The sequence below is a fragment of the Candoia aspera genome, chromosome 15, assembly GCF_035149785.1.
Source record: "Candoia aspera isolate rCanAsp1 chromosome 15, rCanAsp1.hap2, whole genome shotgun sequence".
Classification (NCBI taxonomy): Eukaryota; Metazoa; Chordata; class Lepidosauria; order Squamata; family Boidae; genus Candoia; species Candoia aspera.
Genome location: NC_086167.1, coordinates 15,781,804 through 15,800,325, shown reverse-complemented (window position 1 = coordinate 15,800,325; position 18,522 = coordinate 15,781,804). Strand labels below are relative to the sequence as shown.

General features: G+C 52.8%; 2 protein-coding genes across 4 annotated transcripts in view; both read left to right on the top strand.

Annotated features, from left to right (window-relative positions):
* The first annotated feature begins 226 nt into the window (after positions 1–226).
* On the top strand, positions 227–10,803 carry BRAP (BRCA1 associated protein). Of its 2 annotated transcripts, none has more exons than XM_063315432.1 (12): positions 227–392; positions 1,145–1,306; positions 2,036–2,237; positions 3,024–3,213; positions 4,046–4,159; positions 4,458–4,606; positions 4,721–4,796; positions 4,927–5,065; positions 5,502–5,611; positions 6,180–6,269; positions 6,959–7,066; positions 7,679–7,997. In XM_063315432.1, exons 1-12 carry the CDS (start codon positions 311–313, stop codon positions 7,865–7,867), a joined length of 1,611 nt encoding a protein of 536 aa, XP_063171502.1. In that variant the 5' UTR covers positions 227–310; the 3' UTR covers positions 7,868–7,997. The 2 variants fall into 2 exon arrangements, with proteins under 2 accessions (XP_063171502.1, XP_063171501.1); XM_063315431.1 differs by having other exon boundaries at positions 229–392; positions 6,959–7,062; positions 7,679–10,803.
* Positions 10,804–13,898: 3,095 nt separating this feature from the next.
* ATXN2 (ataxin 2) overlaps positions 13,899–18,522 on the top strand; it is a 31,561-nt gene continuing 26,937 nt past the window's right edge. For both annotated transcript variants that reach the window (XM_063315425.1, XM_063315420.1), the window contains exon 1: positions 13,899–13,974. The gene's annotated coding sequence lies outside the window, so the exon portion shown is untranslated. The remainder of the gene's footprint in view (positions 13,975–18,522) is intronic.

Sequence of the window (18,522 nt, the reverse complement as noted above, 5' to 3'; positions counted from 1 at the left end):
TCCGGGAGACCTTTGACCCGAAGCACGACCACGGCGAACGCGGGAAGTGGTTCCGGGGGTGAACGGAAAGGAGGCGTGGCCGGCCCCGCCCCGCGTGACAGGACGGCCGCGCCCCCTGCGGCGCACGGCGCCTGCGCGCGCCCCTCTCGCCCTGAGTCAAAGGTCAAGCGGGCGGAGAGGCGGAAGCGGTTCGCAGTTCGCAGTTCGCAGTCTGCGGCGGCGGCGGGCTCAGTTGGCCCCCCCCGCCCCCCGTTTCCCTCCCGCCCGAGGTCGGGCCCCTCCGGCCCGGGACCCCCGCAGGGCGGCCCCTATGAGTGTGTCTCTGGTGGTCCTTCGCTTGGAGCTGGCCGAGTCCTCGCCCGTGCCGGGCGGCTTCTCTTACAGCGCTGCGGGTGAGGGCGAAGCTTCCTCCGGGCTGACCTGCCCCGGGGGCGCCCGGCCTGGGCGCCGATCAGCCTGGAGCCGGGGGGCGCGGGGGGGCGTAGAGGGGGCAGGATGGGGGGGGCTGCCAGGGGAGACGCGGGCCGAGCAGTGGGCCGGGAAAGCCGGGATGCTTGTGTTCTGCGATCGAGATTTCGACCGCGTCACCGACGGGGAGGTGCCCCGAAGGAGTGGCTCAGGTAAGCTTCATAACATCGTTGCACGTAGAAGACTCCAGCTGGCTGGTCACATCTTTCGCATGGAGAACAACCGCACCCCTAAAGTGCCAATGAGTTGGACCCCCCCCCCCGACACTAAACGACGACGACGCCCTCGAATAAGAGGGCAAAGAACACTGATGCAAGACCTGAAGGCATCGAGTGTCACACGGAAGGATGCCGAAGCACTCGCCCAAAACCGAAGGAGTTGGAGGACCCTTATTGCCCGATACGCCGTGTGGCATTGATTCGGGACCAGAGGGAGAGAGTCTGTGTGTTTATGTTTAGCAACTGAGACCTGACAAATTAGGATGTCAGCGTTTTGTAGGCCAAAGGGTGAACGTGTGGAACGAGGGGAGGAAGGGAGGCATCAAAACAGCCGGTGACCTAATAGCTTAGCGCAGCCTGGAGGGACGGGGCCGTTCAGGTTTAGCTGGTTTGGTTTGGCTGCAGATGTTTCACTTGTGCGGAAACTGACAGCCCTGTGAATCACTGCTTCTGCCCAGCTGCTGAGATGTCTGATGAGGTAACCCCGGAGAAGTCACTTGCTGCCGCCACGGTGTCCTTAGAAGGCAAGGCGCCCGTGGAGAGAGCAGCCATAATCCACCAACACATCGGCCGCAGGGAGATGACGGACGTGATCATTGAGACAATAAAGCCGGATCCAGGTAGCTCTGACGTGCTCTTTTGCACCCCGGTGCGAAGCAGAAGTGCAAAAAATACATTTCTCGAGGGCACGCAGGACTGTTGGGATAGGTGGAGGAGGGCTATTAGGCTGAGGTTATGTTTATTTGACAGTGTGAGGTCTCTGCTCCCTGCTTAACAAGCAGCTGTTGGATTAAGGGCTGACAAGAGATACCTTCTGGGGTCAGCTTGGCATCCAGCTGCCTGAACAAGAAATTTGGGACTCTTTTTTTTCCAACATCACAGACATGCTCCCAACAGTGGAGAGCTGCATCTGGGCTGACAGGCTGTTAAACAGATTCGCTTGCAAGCAACTATTTGTGAGCTTGTTTGCAAGGCACAATTTCTAGCAATTCTCAAAGTCTGATTATTAATTTTTTATGATCATAGGAATCAATAAGACTGTAAGCAAATGATCAGAAATTAGTAGTTCTCTCTGGATAACATTGTCACTGGCAATGTTTAATCTTCTGATACAGCCCTGCTCAGAAAGTGAGCTGGTCTTCTGAGCAGTTTTTTTTGGATTCAAAATCTTAATGGCCTGTTATTGGACTGATAAAACATTTCTAAGACATTTTCTGCCATTCTTTTGCCCATTGTCCCAAATCAGTTCCCTTGTCTTTTTAGTAGAAAAGATCCTAAATACATAAACGTGAATTGCATTTTGGAAGTATTGGGTTTCTAACTTGCACATTTTTTGATTTATGAAAAAGATGAGGTGAAGGTGATGACGGAAAAAGGCAGCCTGGCTGAGGCTTCCTCCACTGAGGATCGCAGTAAACATGATGGCCAAAGTGGAGGCATTGGGACTACACCAGATTCTCCATCAAAGCAGCTGCCTGACCAGATTTCCTTTTTTAGTGGGAATCCGTCGGTTGAAATAGCTCACGGCATTATGCATCTCTACAAGACCAAGTAAGAAAACAGGTCTCACGTTAATTGCTTGAGGGATCTGGAAAGTTGCCATTACTATGAAGTTCCTCTTCTTTTGCGAGGGAAGGGCTGTGGCTGAAGGGCGTTTTCCTTGCAATTAGGTAGTCCCAAGTGCAATGTGTGGTACCCCTAATCAGAAAGACCTGGACCCGGGGATGGGGAAGGGGACGTAGTCTGCGATCTGCTTTCGGTGAGAGGAGATTGTAGCGGATTAGTGCTTAATGCGAGGCGAGGAAGAGCCTTCCAGATGTCTTGGGTTCACAGCTGTGGCCATTCACTGTGCTAGCTGGGAATTGTGAGTGGCAGTCCAATGCACTGGGAGGCTAATCCGAGTTGCCCGCTTCTGTGTCCACAAAACATAGCCAAATTTCCTGGGTCCTTGTGTTGCTCTGCGTGTATAGGGAACGTGTTGAACGATGCTGGTAGACTTGGCTCATAGTTCTCTGCTATTTTGATCTTCCAAGGTGACTTGAGAACAGCCTTCCTGGGATGCAGTCAGAAGTGCAGTCCTGAGTTACTGATTGCATGCAGGAAGATTCAGTGTGCCTTGTCAATCGATTACGGTTGTTCACTTCTGCAGGAAAACCAAAGGCTATTGCTTTAGTTACATGTACCCTTATTCTCAGAGGTGTGTCGAACAGTCTGCTGCGTTGTGGGAATCTTCAGTTGGGCTGCTGTATGTCTTTATGTGCAAAGCTAACTTTGTAGAGTCGAAGCTTTTGAAAGGAGGATGGACTTGCTGACTAGTCTAATTCTTGCCTTGTGCAGCAAAATGACCTCTTTAAAAGAAGAGGTGCGCCGCAGCGCCATGCTGTGTATTCTCACTGTCCCTGCCACAATGACCAGCCATGACCTCATGAAGTTTGTGGCTTCTTTTTATGATGTCATTGAACACATGAAAATCATCCGAGATTCCACCCCGAACCAATACATGGTCCTAATCAAGTTCCGAACCCAGGTAACTGCAAAGAGAAACTGCTTTCGGCCAAAGGCTGCTTCCAAGCCTCCTGTCTGGTTGTGATCCAGGAATATGTACGCTGTGTATCTGCTCTTGCAACTTGGGGAAAACCAGAGTCATTTTGACACAGTATTTTTATTTGTATATTGCACTTCCTCCTGAGGAAATCCAGGATTTACAATAAAATAATGTGACAAAGTCTCAAAACGGCTGAAAAGCCACTGAAGCCAGTTCTGGGGATTCCCCATCTTTGGTCCTGAATGGGGTTGCACTCTTGTGCCACTGAACACTTTGGAGAAGCACTAGCTTGCAGGAAAGTAAGGCTCTTATTGCTAGCTTATCTTCTCCATGCATGCTTTGCCCCATATCCAGTGGCAGAATAAAATTGGCTGGCTTTCTGTTTCTGGGATTCCAGGCAATAGCATAAGCTAAATTTCATTGTCACCAGCATGGTGTGATTTTTGTCTATTTGTCTTGAAACAACGGCTTGCTCAGATTGCAAAAAGAAAAATCTTACTGAGCAGGCAAAACTTAATTAGCTTCTAGCTAGGTGCTCTAAAGTGAAAATGGATAACTGGAGCAGACCAGGAAATATGCCCAGAAGGCTTTCATCTTGGGAAATGAAGATGTTACTGGTAACAGGACTGGAAGCTTCTGAAACAAAGCTTCTTGATTCTGAGAGGGGCAGGGGCTGTGTGAGCACTCCTGGCCTGGGAAGTGCCTTTTTTATATGAGCACTGATAGATAGGAGGGCAGCTGAGGGAAAATTCCTCATTGTAGCAATTTCTGTCCCTCCAAGTTGTTCTCCTTTTTCTCTTTGGCTTCTCTGCAGGCAGATGCGGATAGCTTCTACATGGCTTGTAACGGCCGGCAGTTTAACTCCATAGAAGAAGATGTTTGCCAACTTGTCTACGTGGAAAGGGCAGAGGTCTTCAAGTCAGAAGACGTAAGCGGTCTCTTGTTCTCCATTTCCTTTCCGGGGCGTGAGGTCTTTCCCCGTTGAGCAAGTTCAAAATATAAATAAAATAAATCAATCTTCTTGTGCAACGCAAGCAAGGCCAGTGGGATGCAGGGAGCTGGGGTTGGGATAACGTGGTGATAAGCCTCCGCAGCCCTTTTGTGATACTCAGGGGTATGCCCAGTTGTGCCCTAGGATGCCTGGCAGATCAGCTTGCAGAGGATTCCCACTGATGTTTATTGCTAAAGGGAAGGTTGACTGGCGGGAATGTGCTCTCCTCCCGCAGGGGGCCAGCCTCCCCGTCATGGACCTGACAGAGCTCCCCAAGTGCACCGTCTGCTTGGAGAGGATGGACGAGTCCGTCAACGGGATCCTCACCACGGTCTGCAATCACAGCTTCCACAGTCAGTGTCTACAGCGGTGGGAGGACACCACGTAAGACACTCGGGGTGGATGGGTGGATAAGAGCGGTTTCAACAGACATCCAGAAGTTCAAAGCAGGGCAGCCTTGTCTGGCATCCTCAGGACCTTCTCTTCTCCCCTGCCCAGGTGCCCTGTGTGCAGGTATTGCCAGACCCCGGAACCTGTGGAGGAAAACAAGTGCTTTGAGTGTGGAGTCCAAGAAGTGAGTGAGTCTGGGGCCGTGTCTGTTCAGAAATCGGTGCTGCTGCTCAGCAGGTGTTGCTTTTTCAGAAGTAGGAGGATTTCCCCCCCCCCCCCCGTACTTCACTTGTATTGCTCCTTCTGTTATTCAGAACCTTTGGATATGCCTCATCTGTGGGCACATTGGATGTGGGCGTTACGTGAGCCGGCACGCCTACAAGCACTTTGAGGAGACGCAGCACACCTATGCCATGCAGCTGACCAATCACAGGGTCTGGGACTACGCGGGGGGTAAGCCCTGTTCCTTAGGCTGCTGAGAACGGGTGCTCAGCTGCGCAAGACCATCTCCCGGGGAAGCTGTTCTCGCTGGAAAGACCTCCCGTTCATCTAGTTTGCTATAATCAGAGAGGGTGCAGTTTTTGAGAGCAAGAAATCAAGTCTTGCAGTTCCTGTGTGGGGAGAAGGGCCCAGTTAGGTCTCCTGAAGGTCGCCTCTTTAACTCATTGCTCATGAAGGGTGAGACCGAAAGGAGCTGAGAGCTCGCCTTGCAAAGATCTCAGTAAGGTGGATCTTCTCTCATAACACACCTGAAAGTGGGCATAGGTGGAAGTGACCCCTGAGCTGCTTTTACTTTAATCTCGATTCAGAACTTCCGGCATTGGCTATGATGCTGAATCCAAGGGAGCTTTGCCTCAAGGTGACCAGTAGGTGGTTGTGTTTTCTTTAGACAATTATGTCCACCGTCTGGTGGCCAGCAAAACAGATGGGAAGCTGGTTCAGTATGAATGTGAGGGGGACGTGTGTCAAGAAGAGAAGATCGATGCCTTGCAGCTAGAGGTAAATGTGCATTGCCCTTCCTAGAGTCTTAGTTTTTGGACATTTTCACGGCTAACTTAATGGCTGCCTCATAGAATGTTTCCCATCATCTAGGGTTGTCCTCTTGATGGAATGGATTACTGTTTGTGTTGCTACCAGGATGGGTAACTGAAATCAAATTGGGTGGGCAACAGGCCTTAAAGATGTTTTTGAATTGGCCAGTGATTATTAAGGGAATTTGATTTGGTTCAGTTTAAGCAGCAAGGCAGCTGCATCAGATTGGCCAGCACACCTCTTCTTCTCCCTGGCATGTGCTTCTGGCCTCTTCCGCTTTTGCACATGGCGATCTCCACCAGCGTTTTACTCCTGGCCACCACGTTTTAGCAGAATAACCATGCCTTTCAGCGTTGGTTTAAAGAAATGTGCTTTAGCAGGGATGTGATGCAATTGAAAGGTACCTGCTGAAGAAACTTGTCCCCCTTGAATATAATTTGGAGGTGGTGAGGCTCCTGGGATGGAAGTCCAGCTCTCCTCTAAAGGAAGGAAGGACAGCTTGACCACTTTGTCTCTTGTTTCCCTCCAAATGCAGTATTCCTACTTGCTAACAAGTCAGTTGGAGTCCCAGCGCATCTATTGGGAGAACAAGATAGTCCGGATAGAGAAGGATACAGCTGAAGAAGTAAGTTTCTTCGGAGGTCAACAGTGGGTTTTTCCTGCAGATAGGAAGAACCAGGATTTTAGTATATACTGCTGCAGTGGGAAACATCTGTGTGTCAGGTTGGGCTTTTTCCATTTCTGAATGCATGAATTATCTCAGATGGAGTCACCCATTTTGCTCCTTGGATCTAAGTCCAGCCATGAAGCTCCTTGTGAAGAGGACCAGGATCTCAGACAGAGCCTAGAGCAAGGTTTCTGAACCTTGGCAGCTTGAAGATGTGTGGACTTCAACTCCCAGAATTCCCCAGCCAGCCATGCTGGCTGGGGAATTCTGAGAGTTGAAGTCCACACATCTTCAAGCTGCCAAGGTTCAGAAACACTGATCTAGATGTAGCTGTGCTGGAGTAGAGGAAGCTACCTCATGGGCTGCTGAGTTTTTTTTCTCTATTCAGTCTGTGTTTCCTCTTCCAAAGCAGAGTAAATCCTTTCTCCTTCAAAGGTAGTTCCAGGAACATTCATCAAAGAAACTGGTAAGCAAGATGTTGGCTTCCTAACACAAAGTGTAACATTTCTCTATGGTATTTATTGCTAACCCTGAAAACTTTCTGGGAAGTATGACGTCCAAGTGCCCTGGTGATCCTTAATCAGATTCTGGGCAATCCAGAGCATCCATCTGGACCTTAAAAGGTCTTTGTCATTTTTTCTTCACAGATCAACAATATGAAGACGAAATTTAAAGAGACTATTGAGAAATGCGACTCGCTCGAACACAAACTGAATGACTTACTGAAGGAGAAGCAGGCAATTGAAAGGAAGTGGGTAACTTTCAGGGTTAGAAATGGGTGTTCCTAAATAAGTGATTTGTGGGCAGAAATGCGTCTTGTAGGTGAATTTGACTCTAATCCACCACCAGCATTTTGGATCACCAGCTCTTCATCTTGGTCCAGAATTAACTTCCATAGGAGCTACATATTGAGCCCTAGAGAAACTAAATACCCTCTAATGCAGGGTTTCTTAACCAGGGTCCCAGGGCACCCCAGGGTCCCGCGAGAGGTCCCTAGGGGTTCCCTGGGAGATCACGATTTATTTAAAAAGTTACTTGAAATTCAGGCAACTTCACATTAAAGAGGTAAGTTTCTTTTTAGCTTAAGAACACTGTGAAGGCATATAGACAGGCCTACCCATGAAACGAATATAATAATTTTGTGACTTCTGGCCCATATTTGAGCCTGAATGGGCAGGGGTTCCTTCCCCGAGGCCTGAAAAACATTTCCAGGGTTCATCCAGAAGGTTAAGAAGGGCTGCCCTAATGCGCGCAGTGTCCAGTTAGACTTAAAGAGGCCGTGCCTTGGCAAGACAGCCAGAAATTTCTGCTCCTTTTGTCTCAGTAAAGAGTTTTGCCCCAATTTCCTTTCTTTCTGTGCCTTTCAGATGCACTCAGTTAAACACCAAGGTGTCCAAGCTCACCAGCGAGCTGAAGGAAGAGCAGGAGATGAACAAATGCTTGCGGGCCAACCAGCTCTTGCTCCAGAACAAGCTGAAGGACGAAGAAAAACTCCTCAAGGAGACATGCAAACAAAAGGACCTGCAGATCGCCGAGGTCCAGGAGCAGCTCCGTGACGTCATGTTCTACCTGGAGACCCAGCAGAAAATCAACCACCTGCCCGCTGAGACGAGGCAGGAGATCCAGGATGGACAAATTAACATCCCCGTGACCTCTTCAGCTGGTTCGTCCACAGGGGGTGGCGGGAAGCCTTCCTCCCGGAAGAGTAGAAGCAAAAGGGGCAAGTGAAGAAAGGAAGCGGAGGCAACTGAGTGACCGCCGTTGGCCGCAGAAGGGGTGTTGGGGGCAGGATGAGAGTTGTCTGTTCAGCAAAAATAGGCTTGGCAGTCTAGCCAGGGATCAGTGACCGGCTTCTGGATCCTTTCCTATCCCCTTGTGCTAACCTCCGGCCTCCAACAGCCTTGAAGGCACCTTTCCCTCTGCTAGCTAGCTTGTCTTAGGCAACACGTAGTGACCTCCAAGCCGGCTGTCGGGCCTCACTGACCCCCCCCTTTCTCCGCTGCGTCCTCGAGGGCGCCGTGCTTCAGCTCTAGATGTTTTGCTCAAGACCTCCTTTTAAAACAAGTGCAGAAGCCCAAACGCTTGACAGAGCCTCAGGTTTTATTTCTGGAGGAGCAGGAAGGGCGGCTGCTGCAGCCACTGTCGCTGAACATCCTCTGTATCCTGAGACCTAGACGTAGGCTGTTCCCACCAGGATGAGAGGGAGGGCGGTGAGTTGCCTCGGGGAGAAGCGGCTTGGAGCAGGAAGATGCTCAGCTCAGCTCAGCAGGGAACCTGAAAAGGTGCTGGAGGGTATCAGGGCTGAAGTCCTCTGACGGGGGAATCTGGCAGGGGAATGTGCGTCCCTTCCTTGATCAGATTTTTGGCCTCATGTGGTCTCTCATGCTAGGTTGAAACAGTGCCAGGGGTTCGGTGCATGCCATTTCCTTCCTTCCTCTCTCCCTCCCTTCCTCCCTTCTTCTTTGCCTCTTCCTTCCTTTCTCCTCTCCCCCCCTCCGCTCTTTACAGCTAATTCTTGTCTCCTGCCATGCATGGTTCGCCCCGATGATGCATTATGGGTACTGCCACATCCCGATTCCCGCCTTTGCCATTTTGGGAGATTGATAGCGAAGTGCGTTTGTGCCCACTGGCCGCCTTCCCACTTCGTAGTTCCCATCCTACCCCATGCACGTCGGTTGCACGATTCCGGGCATAGCATTCTGCTGCAGCGAGGCACTTGGGGAGCTGCTGGTGCAAGGAGTAAACCTCTCTCTCCCTCCCATGCCCACAAGACTCTTTTCCAAACCACTTTTTCTCAAAAGGAGGTGCCTATTGGGAGATAGTCACTGGGGCATTGGTTCTGCATGCTTTCATGTAGGCATTCACAAAGGAAGGATGCAGAGTCCAAAGCATGGGCCTGCAAGCTAATGAAGTGCCTAGCACAGGCTGGGGGGCTTGGATCTTTTTGCAAAACACCAGGCCCCCCGGGTGCAGGCTTTAGCTGGACCAGTCCTTCATAGCAGCATTACGCTCCACACAAGCGTTAGATACAGAACCAGCTAATAGAAGATACAAAACCTGGCAAGTTTTAAGAGTGTTCAGTTGGCACAGTAGCTTGCATAACACACTGGTCCTTCAACGCAGAGAGTCGATAGGCCAAGTTTTGGTGGAAGTGGTATTTTGCTTATTTTGTTTGTAAGAGAAGTTATTGACCAGCTAGTTTGGAGGCACCCAATTTACATGGCTTCTCCTTGAGAAACCTTGTTTAGTTTCTGCAGCGAGGGCCTACCAGGCTCCTGGGTTTGGCTACTGCAACTCTTGGAATTTATCAAGCCAACTTCATGAGGCCCCGGGCTCTGAAGCTTGTCTTGGTCTATCAAATGCCTTCCTCCTTCATCCCAGTGACTCCAGCAACTGCTTACATGGAAATGGTTTGCTTGGCATCTGGTCCAGGGCCAAGATCCTGTGTTGTTGCTGTTGTTCCTTTTATAAGCTAGAGCCAAAATCCAGGACTTGTTCTTGGCTTATGAAACTTGGTTTCTTTGAGAGCAGCAAGTCAGGGTCCTGAGTTTTGGCAATAGTAAGCCAATCAAGTTGCTTGCAGTGAGGCAACCTGAACCTTGGCAAATGTATGGGACCTGCACTCCCATAATCCTGAGCCAGTGTGTCCCCAGCTGTCCATGCCAGGAGTCAGATGGGGAGAGGCTGTGCAATGGGGAGCAGCCAGGTTGGGGGGGAAAGCTGTGTGTGTGACACTAGCACACAGCTCTTTGATCTTCCCGTTCTTCGCAGTCCTGTGGTTTCTGAGCCTCTCGGTAACGGTGTTTTTCCCAAGATAAAACCACAGGACAAATGCATTTTAAATTTCAAACTGCACGTGCATTGCATAGGGCTATCTCAGAATATAAGAGCCATGATATCTGTCACGCAGCACCTACTGAGGTTATTTTTAAAGGATCCTTAGAAGTATTTTTTGCATTGCCTTGATTATTGCTGTGTTCTCTTCTGCTTCCTCCCTTCACTGATTTCCCTTGAAATGAGGAGGAAGTGAGCAAGTGGCTGCATGATCAGACATGCGGAAAATGGGTTCTGAGAGAGAGAAGGAAAGTTAGAGGGGAAAAATTCAGAATTAAGCAGGAGCTGGGCACACCGAAAAGGATAACTTCGGAACTACATTTTTATTAGCAAATTTGTCGTTAGCCAACCCTTGGGGTATGAACAGCAAAGGTCTCTATTGCTGTTGCTTTGGCTGAGAGGCCCCTATCATAACTGAGCAAGATGCGGGCAGTTTTGCAAGGGGTCTTCTGTGTTGCATCTGGAAGAGGCCACTTACGTATGGAGTAAGAGCAATGTGAAATCCTCCAATTGGCTTAGCTGAGAACAGCCTGCCTTGTTCGAGGGTAGCGTGTAGCTTGATTGGCACTTACAACACCCATCAGTGTCTACTTCTTTTTAAAAAAATTCTGGACTGTAACATCAGCAGTGAGAATATATTAAACTGGATGAAAAATAATCTGATATTTGTGCAAAATATGCCTGTCGGTTGCAAGAATGCAGCAGTGCCACAAAGTCACATATTGCATGAAGCTAGGATGATTACTTGTAATTGCTTAATTATGGCATGTTGGCATACTCCAGGTGGCTGGGTTCCTTCAACAAGTGAGACCACAAACCGTAGTTTATAGACACAGTGTCGGGGCCCACACATTATACAGTTCTTTGGCTACCTGGCTCTCGGTTCCTCTTAACAAGATTTATTCCTGAGTTTCTGAAGAAAGTAAACTTTTTGAAGCAAAGCAAGAAAAAAAGAGTTTCTGGTAAACTCTCTACTTGTATACTTCCAGCTTCCTTCTAAATCGCAGGGAAGAGTCCAAAAAGGGATGGGGGTCCAACTGGGCGGTTGCAGCTGCTACCTTGATGCTTTGGACCCCCCCCCATTTGTAGGGATCTGCTTAGCTTCTCTGATTAAGATGGACCGATGCGTTTACTGCCCTGTGGGATTGCTGTGCCGTTTCTTTCCTGACCCTGTGATAAAGATACTTTTGTGAGGAAAGCGGATTTGTATACATACAGTGAATGCCAAAGAGGTCGTGATACAAAGAATACATTGAAAATCAAGCAGCCGCTTTTAACAATGGCTCGGCCCTTTGTCGTGGCAGAGAGGAAGTAGGGGGACCAGCTTTCGCTGTGGCACACCCCGTGCGGCCTTAGCCAGTTGATCAACTGGGTGCAGTGGGATGGGGGTCCATGGCCCCCCCTGGGGGCAAAGGTTCCCAAGATCACATTCTGCTGTTGAAGGAACTAGGATGAAAGAAATCCAGCTGTTTCCCAAGCTCTGATGTTGTCCCTGAGATGGGCCAGATTGGCAGTTTTAAGCTTTACTGGGAACCGAAGGTTCTTGCTGGGGCTGGCTTGGTGGGCATTAAGCCCCAGCCAAGCCAACGCATCATGGTTTAGGGCACTCACGTGATTGGCCAATATCCGACCCCTGACCAGTCCTGTAGTCACTTCATTCTTCAAATGGCCATAAAGGATAGCCCAGCGGCTTTGCAGATGAGTCAACGCCAGGTGATTTGGGAATCTCTGGGTCTTTGTTCCACTGGGTGACTCCTGGAAATTGCCCCCTTGCAACTCTGATTGTCCTGTCAACAACTGATGTTGATTTGGGGGTGGGGGGTATCACCTTAAGTATCTAAGATCCTTAGGTTTTATCTTAAGGGTCTTACACTGCAGGGGGTTGCAAAAACAAAACTTTCTCTCTCAATCTTTGCACAGCGAGTCAGAATCCGCAAACTCCCTGGAGGCAGGACCGTTTTATTTTTCTAATGCCCATCTGTCCCGTCTTCTGAAGGCTGGGGGTCTTTCCTTGCACCACCCCGCTTGAAATCTTCAGCTTAATCCAACTAGGTTGCCCCCAGTGCAGATTTTGCAGCTACAAAAATATCCAGAGACCTGGCCCCCGATTTTGCTGAACATTCAGTTTGTGAATGAGTTTTGAGGAATTGGAAGTTTCATCTTCTCCCCCCCCCCCCTTTTGTCATAACAAAGATACCACCTCACTGGATATTTAAAGACTCTTCCCTCGTTCCAGGAAGCAAACTCAGTGACACTTACAAAGAATGGGGAAAAGAAACTTTTTTTTTCTGCGAACTCTTTGACCCAAAATGTTGCTTTCCTGCAACTTTTCCATCGTGGTGCTGTCCTCCAGATAAGTTAAAACTGTAACTGCCTAGATCAGCGTTTCCGTGGGAACTTTAAGATGGGTGGACTTCAACTCCCAGAATTCTCCTGGCTGGAGAATTCTGGGAGTTGAAGTCCACAGGTCTTAAAGTTGCTGAGGTTGAGAAGCACTGGCCTAGATGGATGGCATAGGTGTGTGTATGTGTGCACACCCACAATGCATGCATATACATACAATAATTTACGTATTTTGCTTTTAGACTTGCCACAGCCATTTCCCAGTGCTCTTTGCAGATTTGAGGGATAAGAGCGTTTGTTCCTCCAATCTCTTTGGGGAAAAAAATGTGCATTTTGGCAGGAACCTCCTGTTCCTTTCGAACACAATTTTCGGTTCGCTGCTTTGCCAGGCAGGACCGTCCCCGCCCGTGGAATGAGCCAGGCTGGCATTTTAACCCACGACTGGTGCCACCCACCCTGTTTTGCCAAAGAGGGTAATTCTTTAACAAAGATTCGCCCCCGCCATGATGAAACCCCCCGACTGGAGATCGGCCAGGGCTGTGTCTTGTTGAACCGGCTCTCGGCCTTCGAAGCCGCCATGTAGCCGCTCGGGAACAGGAACCAGCCCCCGCTGAGGTTGAGGAGCATGGACTGCGGCTCGCGTGTCGTGTGAACCGTGGCTTGTTCGGCAAGCCGCCCCTCAACAGGGCCGGGTTCCCCCCCCGCGACAAGGCTGAATCAAGCCCCCTCGGCAATGAATGGCAGGCGCGAGCCGGCCCCCTCCCCTTCTCCGCCACCGCACCAGGGGCCGACTGGTTAAACTGGCGGGGGCTGGGAAGGGCTCCCGACGCCCCCCGAGAGAGGAGCGGGGGACGCCGCCTGCCCCGCGGTCTCCAACCTGCCCCCCCCGGTCGCTCCCCGGCTTCGGGGCGGCCTGGGAGGGCGGAAGCCGGCCAGGTCGGGGCTCCTTAGAGCGGGGGGGGGAAGACGGGCCCCTCCGTGCTCGGGGGCATCCGCGCCCGGGGAGCCTGGGGGGGCGAGGGACCCGGACGGGCCGCTCCCCGCCCGGCTCCACTCTGCACGTGGTCCGGGGCTGCCCGCTCCGCCCGGCTCGACGCCGCGCGGGGGAGCCGGGAGCGCGCGCGCCGCGAGCAGGGAAGCGGTTCCGGGGCTCGCTCGGCGCGCAGGGAAGGCAGCCGCGGTCCCGCCTGGGGGAGCCGCCGCCGCCGCCGCCGCCGCGCCGCCCGCTCCGCCCCGCGGCCGGATCCCTCCGCCGGGCCTCGCGCTGGTTGCCGGTTCGCCGCCGCCGCCGCCGCCGCCGCTGCCGCTGCCGCCGCGCCATGGCGCTGAAGCCGTCGCCGCAGCCCGCGCCGCCCTCGCCGCCCCCGCCGCCCTCGCCGGCCCCGGGGGCGCCCCCGGCCCAGCCGCAGCCCTCGCCGGGCGGCCGCAAGGCGCAGGGCGGGCCGGGCGCGGGCGCGGGCGCGGGCGGGCGGCCGACGCTGGGCAGGTGGGTCCGGGATGGGGTCGGGGACGGGGACGGAGCGGAGCCCTTGCTGCCGGCCGGCCGGCGGCGACCCCCGGTGGCGGGGCGGGGGGAGAAGCGCCCGCGACCCGCCTGCCCGGCCCTGCGCTGCGCTGCCCCGCGGGCCGCCGCATCCGCGGCTGGGAGCGGCCGCGAAGGGGGTCCCCGCGGCCCCTGGAGGAGGGGAGCGCCGGGCGGGCCGGGCAGGCCGGGCAGGCCGCGGGGGCTCGAGGGGGCCGCGTGGTGATCTCCCGCCGGGCCGAGGCGGCCTTCCGAGGGGCGGAGGGGAGAGGCCGGCCGGAGGGTCGGGGCGCCCGGCCTTCCCCGGGACGCTCTCGCGGCCCGGCTGGTCGGGGCGCCGCCGCCCGCACGTCCGCCGGCCGGCCGGCCGGAGGCCTCCCTCTCCCGGCCCTGCCCCGCTCGGCCGAGTCCGGGGGCTGCGGTGGCAAGGCCGGCCCGGCGAGGCGGCCTCTGGGTGGACCCGCTGCCCGGGCGCCGGCCTGGAGGAGGCGGGAGGCCGGGCGGGGGAGGCGGCGGCCGCTGCCCTTCAAGGCCGGCGAGGGAGCCGGGCCCGCCGGGCAGAGGGCACCTCCGCGGCCTTCGGGCGCCGCGGGGACCCCCTTCCCGCCCGGCCCCCGCCCCGAGCAGCGGCCCAGGCCCGCCGGGCACAGCCAGCCGTCCCCACGCCAGAGCGGGCCTCTCCCGGCGCGGGGGGCGGCCTGGGTCTCCCCCTGCGCGGGGGGAGCGGCGGGGGCGGCGGCGCCGGGGCTCTCTGGCGGAGGACCGGCGCTCCCGGCCGACGCGACCCGGCCCCGGCGGCGACCGTCCTTCGACATCAGCGCGGGGCCGCCGAAAACCGTAGCGGATCCGCTCCTGAACGCCCCAAGCCTTGAGCGCGGGGAGGCGGCGGGAGAGGCGGGCAGGTCTCGGGCCGGTCTGGTGCCCCGCGAATTTTTTCACGGCCTGTGGAGGCAACTCAGAGGTTGTGGCGTTTGCGCCACGCTGCTTGGGTGCTGGGGGTCTCCCCCGTGGGGGCTTCCAGGTGAAAAGGGGAAGTGGAAAGTTGTCCCTCCCAAGGCTGGAAACGGTGCAGGTAGAGAGGACTAAGCCGCCCTAAGCGGAGTTGGGTGTCTCAAAGAAGCCTGTCCCGCACCTCTGTTTTACTGCAGATGGATCGCTGCTGTAGCCTGTTTGCTTTTGCGTGGAGAGGGCGGATGAAACGATCCTAAACCCAAACACCTTTTCTAGTTACGCACTACTGTAGGATTAATTTATGGTATACGGTGCCCCGGCCGAAGTGGAACAGGAGGCCGGCTGTCGTATTTTAAATGTGACTAAATCCATCCTCTTCAGACTTTCAAAGCAAAATCTGAAGAAACCAGAGATGAGCTTGGTCAGGTATGGGAATAGCTGCTTGTCCTGTTGACATTTTTACCAAAACGTTGGTTGGGAATATCCTAAGTTCCCCTGCTAGAGGAGAGTTTTTGGCAGCAGGGATATTTGCGAGAATTCACCCATCTTTCTTGTGCAGAGCCACTTTCTACGTAAGCGTATTAGCAGAGACGGATCCATGAGCGCCTCCTTGTAAATCAGCAGGCCAGCTCGCCTGCTGTCCCTTGGCCAAGAGCTTTGTTCTCTCCGTGTCACTTAGAGTGACCGGGGAGTACATAAATCCCTTGTGTATTTCAACCTTAGCCTGGTAGCCAAAGACAGAGTGGGAATGCCAACTAGGTGAGTGAATGGGCACAGAAGGGATTCAGCACACTGTTCCTGCTGCATGGCAAGGGCCCAAGGAGGGTAGCCCCTTCACATACAGCATAAAGTACAAGGTTTCCCAGCATTTCTGAATGGAGCATAGATTTCCGCCCTTTTGAAGGTGGGACTCTGCACTGGGAAGACATTCCCCCCAGTTTCAAACTCAGCTTGACCTTGGATCTCCTGGTGCTGCGGGCCATGTGGAGCTCCTTGGCCTGCGGAGAGACAGCGTCAACGCTTTGGGGAAGGAGTGTGGATCTTTGGTAATCAGCCTGCCTGGGACCTTGGTCCTGTGTCTGGCAGTTCTAGGGACGGCTTGGAAATACTCCATTACTTCCCAGTTGGGTTGGGGTCCCACTGGTGTCTCCTTCAGCCAGGTGGAAATGGAATCCATCTGAAGGACACCCTGAGACGTGGCTCAGCGATGTGGCTTTGTCTAAGACAATTCCCTTTAGGAGAGAGCTGAGTAGGTATCTTGCAGCACACATCAAGCTAACCTGTGCCTAAGTTGAAATAGGCTTGTCAAGGGAATTCTTCCCGTCTTATAATTGATTCCCCACTTCTGTTGTGCATTTTTAAGTTTTTAAAGGTACGTTGGTGCTTAACAACAGAGCTTCAATTTCTGTTGTCATTATTCTGGTTAGAAGCACATGTGTGTATAATTGTACGTCTGCCTATATGGTCATGTTCGGAAAGCTTCTGAACTTCATGGAAAGCTGATGCGTTCGGTCTTGATTGCGAGGAGAGATAAATAGTCAAACTATTTTCAGTCCCCCCAATTTCCTGAAAGTGCAGAAGACAAAGTGATGGGCGAGGGACAGAAGGGCTGGCTTCTGTGTAGTTTTTTGACATCCCCTCAAAGATTCTTCTTCTTCCTAGCATTATTCCCGCACTATGGCAGAGTCCACTTGTTGGCATATCCGTCTCCATTTGACTCGATCCAAGGCATCTTCAGGGGTGACGTTCACGCATTCCACGTCCTCCTTAATGCGGTCCATCCACCGTTTCTTGGGTCTGCCATGGGAAATGTCTATCCACATCCCCTCAAAGATTACGGATCCTTTTCCCGGGGACAAAAGGACAGGAAGGTCCAAGGACGGTTTAATGGCTCAGCAGATAAGAAACTGTATGCTAGATGGCAATTCTCTCTGTCTGTCCGGTGCACAGGGATTGATCTCCACAGAATCCCAACCATCCTTGTTCCACCGTCAGAAGTATTCCTTCCTCTAGTCTGCAAGAATACTCGTCAAGTAAAAGACCTCACTTTTACCAAGGAGCTGTGTAATCATGAATTTGGAGAAAGATTTCAGAACAAATAAATTTCAGGAAAGGGTTTGCAGCTAGAACGCCCAAGTCCTGGAAAGACGTGAAAAGGGGGCGGACAACCTCCGTGGCCTGTTTGGGGCCCAAGAGCCGTAAAGGGAGGGAACCCATTTGGCATCTGTAGATGAGGCTTGGGGCTGGTGAAAAAAGGTTAGCCTGGTAGAACCAATTCATCGTGGTCGTTTTTTGCACAGCAAAGCTGGGACAAAACAGGAAAAACAAGGAGGCTGGATTTGAAAGCAGCCTGAACGTTTGATGAAATGAACAGTTCCGCCGCGCACCTGGAACTTAAAAGAGAACCAGCCTCTGTTGGGGGGATTTCTGTAAATGTTTACTCAAAAGAGGGTTCGTAGCACCTTTCCCAACAAACGGATTTTATGAAAAGGCAGGAGCTTTTCGTGAGCTGCATACAGAGCCCAAAAACTTATGCCTTTTAATAATGTTTGTTCATCGGAAAAGGCGCTACCAGAATCCTCTGGGTTTGGTTTTTTGTTTTTTGTTTTGCTACTGTAGATCAATCTCGCTCTCCTCCTACAGTTTCAACAAAACTCCTGTTTTATGATGTCCTTGGCTCCCCCCCCCGCTAGAAACGTCAGGGTGCAAATTCCTAGCTTCCCTTCTGTTTACACAGAAATCGGTTTACAGTGTTTAGAGCGCAAACGAGCTGCGGCACAGGTAGCTCGGGCGAGCGTTGTGCACCTACAGGCAGCCTCGGGTCTGCCTCTGGGTTCAGACCCTTTGCAAACGTAGGGCAGAGTCTCCTCCAGCGCCAGGGAAGGCTGTCCATGCCGAGGGGTAATTGAAGCGGTCTGAGCCTACCAGCTCCTCCAATAAGCCAAGCAGATCAAAAGTAACTTGAAGCCGATTCACGAGGACAGAAGTTTTACATCTCAATGCTTGTAAGCAAAACCATTGGCAGATTTTTTTTTTTAAAAGAGGAAGGATGAGCCACCTCTTCTGTACCTTCTGCCTGTGCACCGATGACTTTCTCGGCTTACACGTTTTGTCCACGGTGCTGCGAATTTAGCAGCCCAGTTGGTTGGGTTCCCAGCGAGTGAGTATCGCTGTGGTGAGAAAGGAGTCTGCTTGGAAGGATTGTGGGTGCTGGCTTCTCTGGCATTTTGGTTGCAGGTAGTTTGGAACACGCGACAAACTTAGGGGTCCCCGTGCCAAGGACCAGGGGTGGTTCCTCCATCTTCTTTTGCGCTCTGCTCGGATCAAAGCAGGGCTGGCTTCCCAGTGGCTGAGGTTAGCGTCCCTCCCGAATACAAGGGAAGGTTTGGCGGCCGGCCCAGGAACATGCCCTGTTCTTTTTCCTATGGGTTGTGATTTGCTCCGAGGGAAGAGGAGGGCACTTGGTGATGCTCAGCACAAAAGACGCCTTTCACCTTTGAAGCTTGTCTTTGACAGCCATGTTATGGAGAGCCCCTCTGGCTCCTGTGGCGCGTCGGCTGT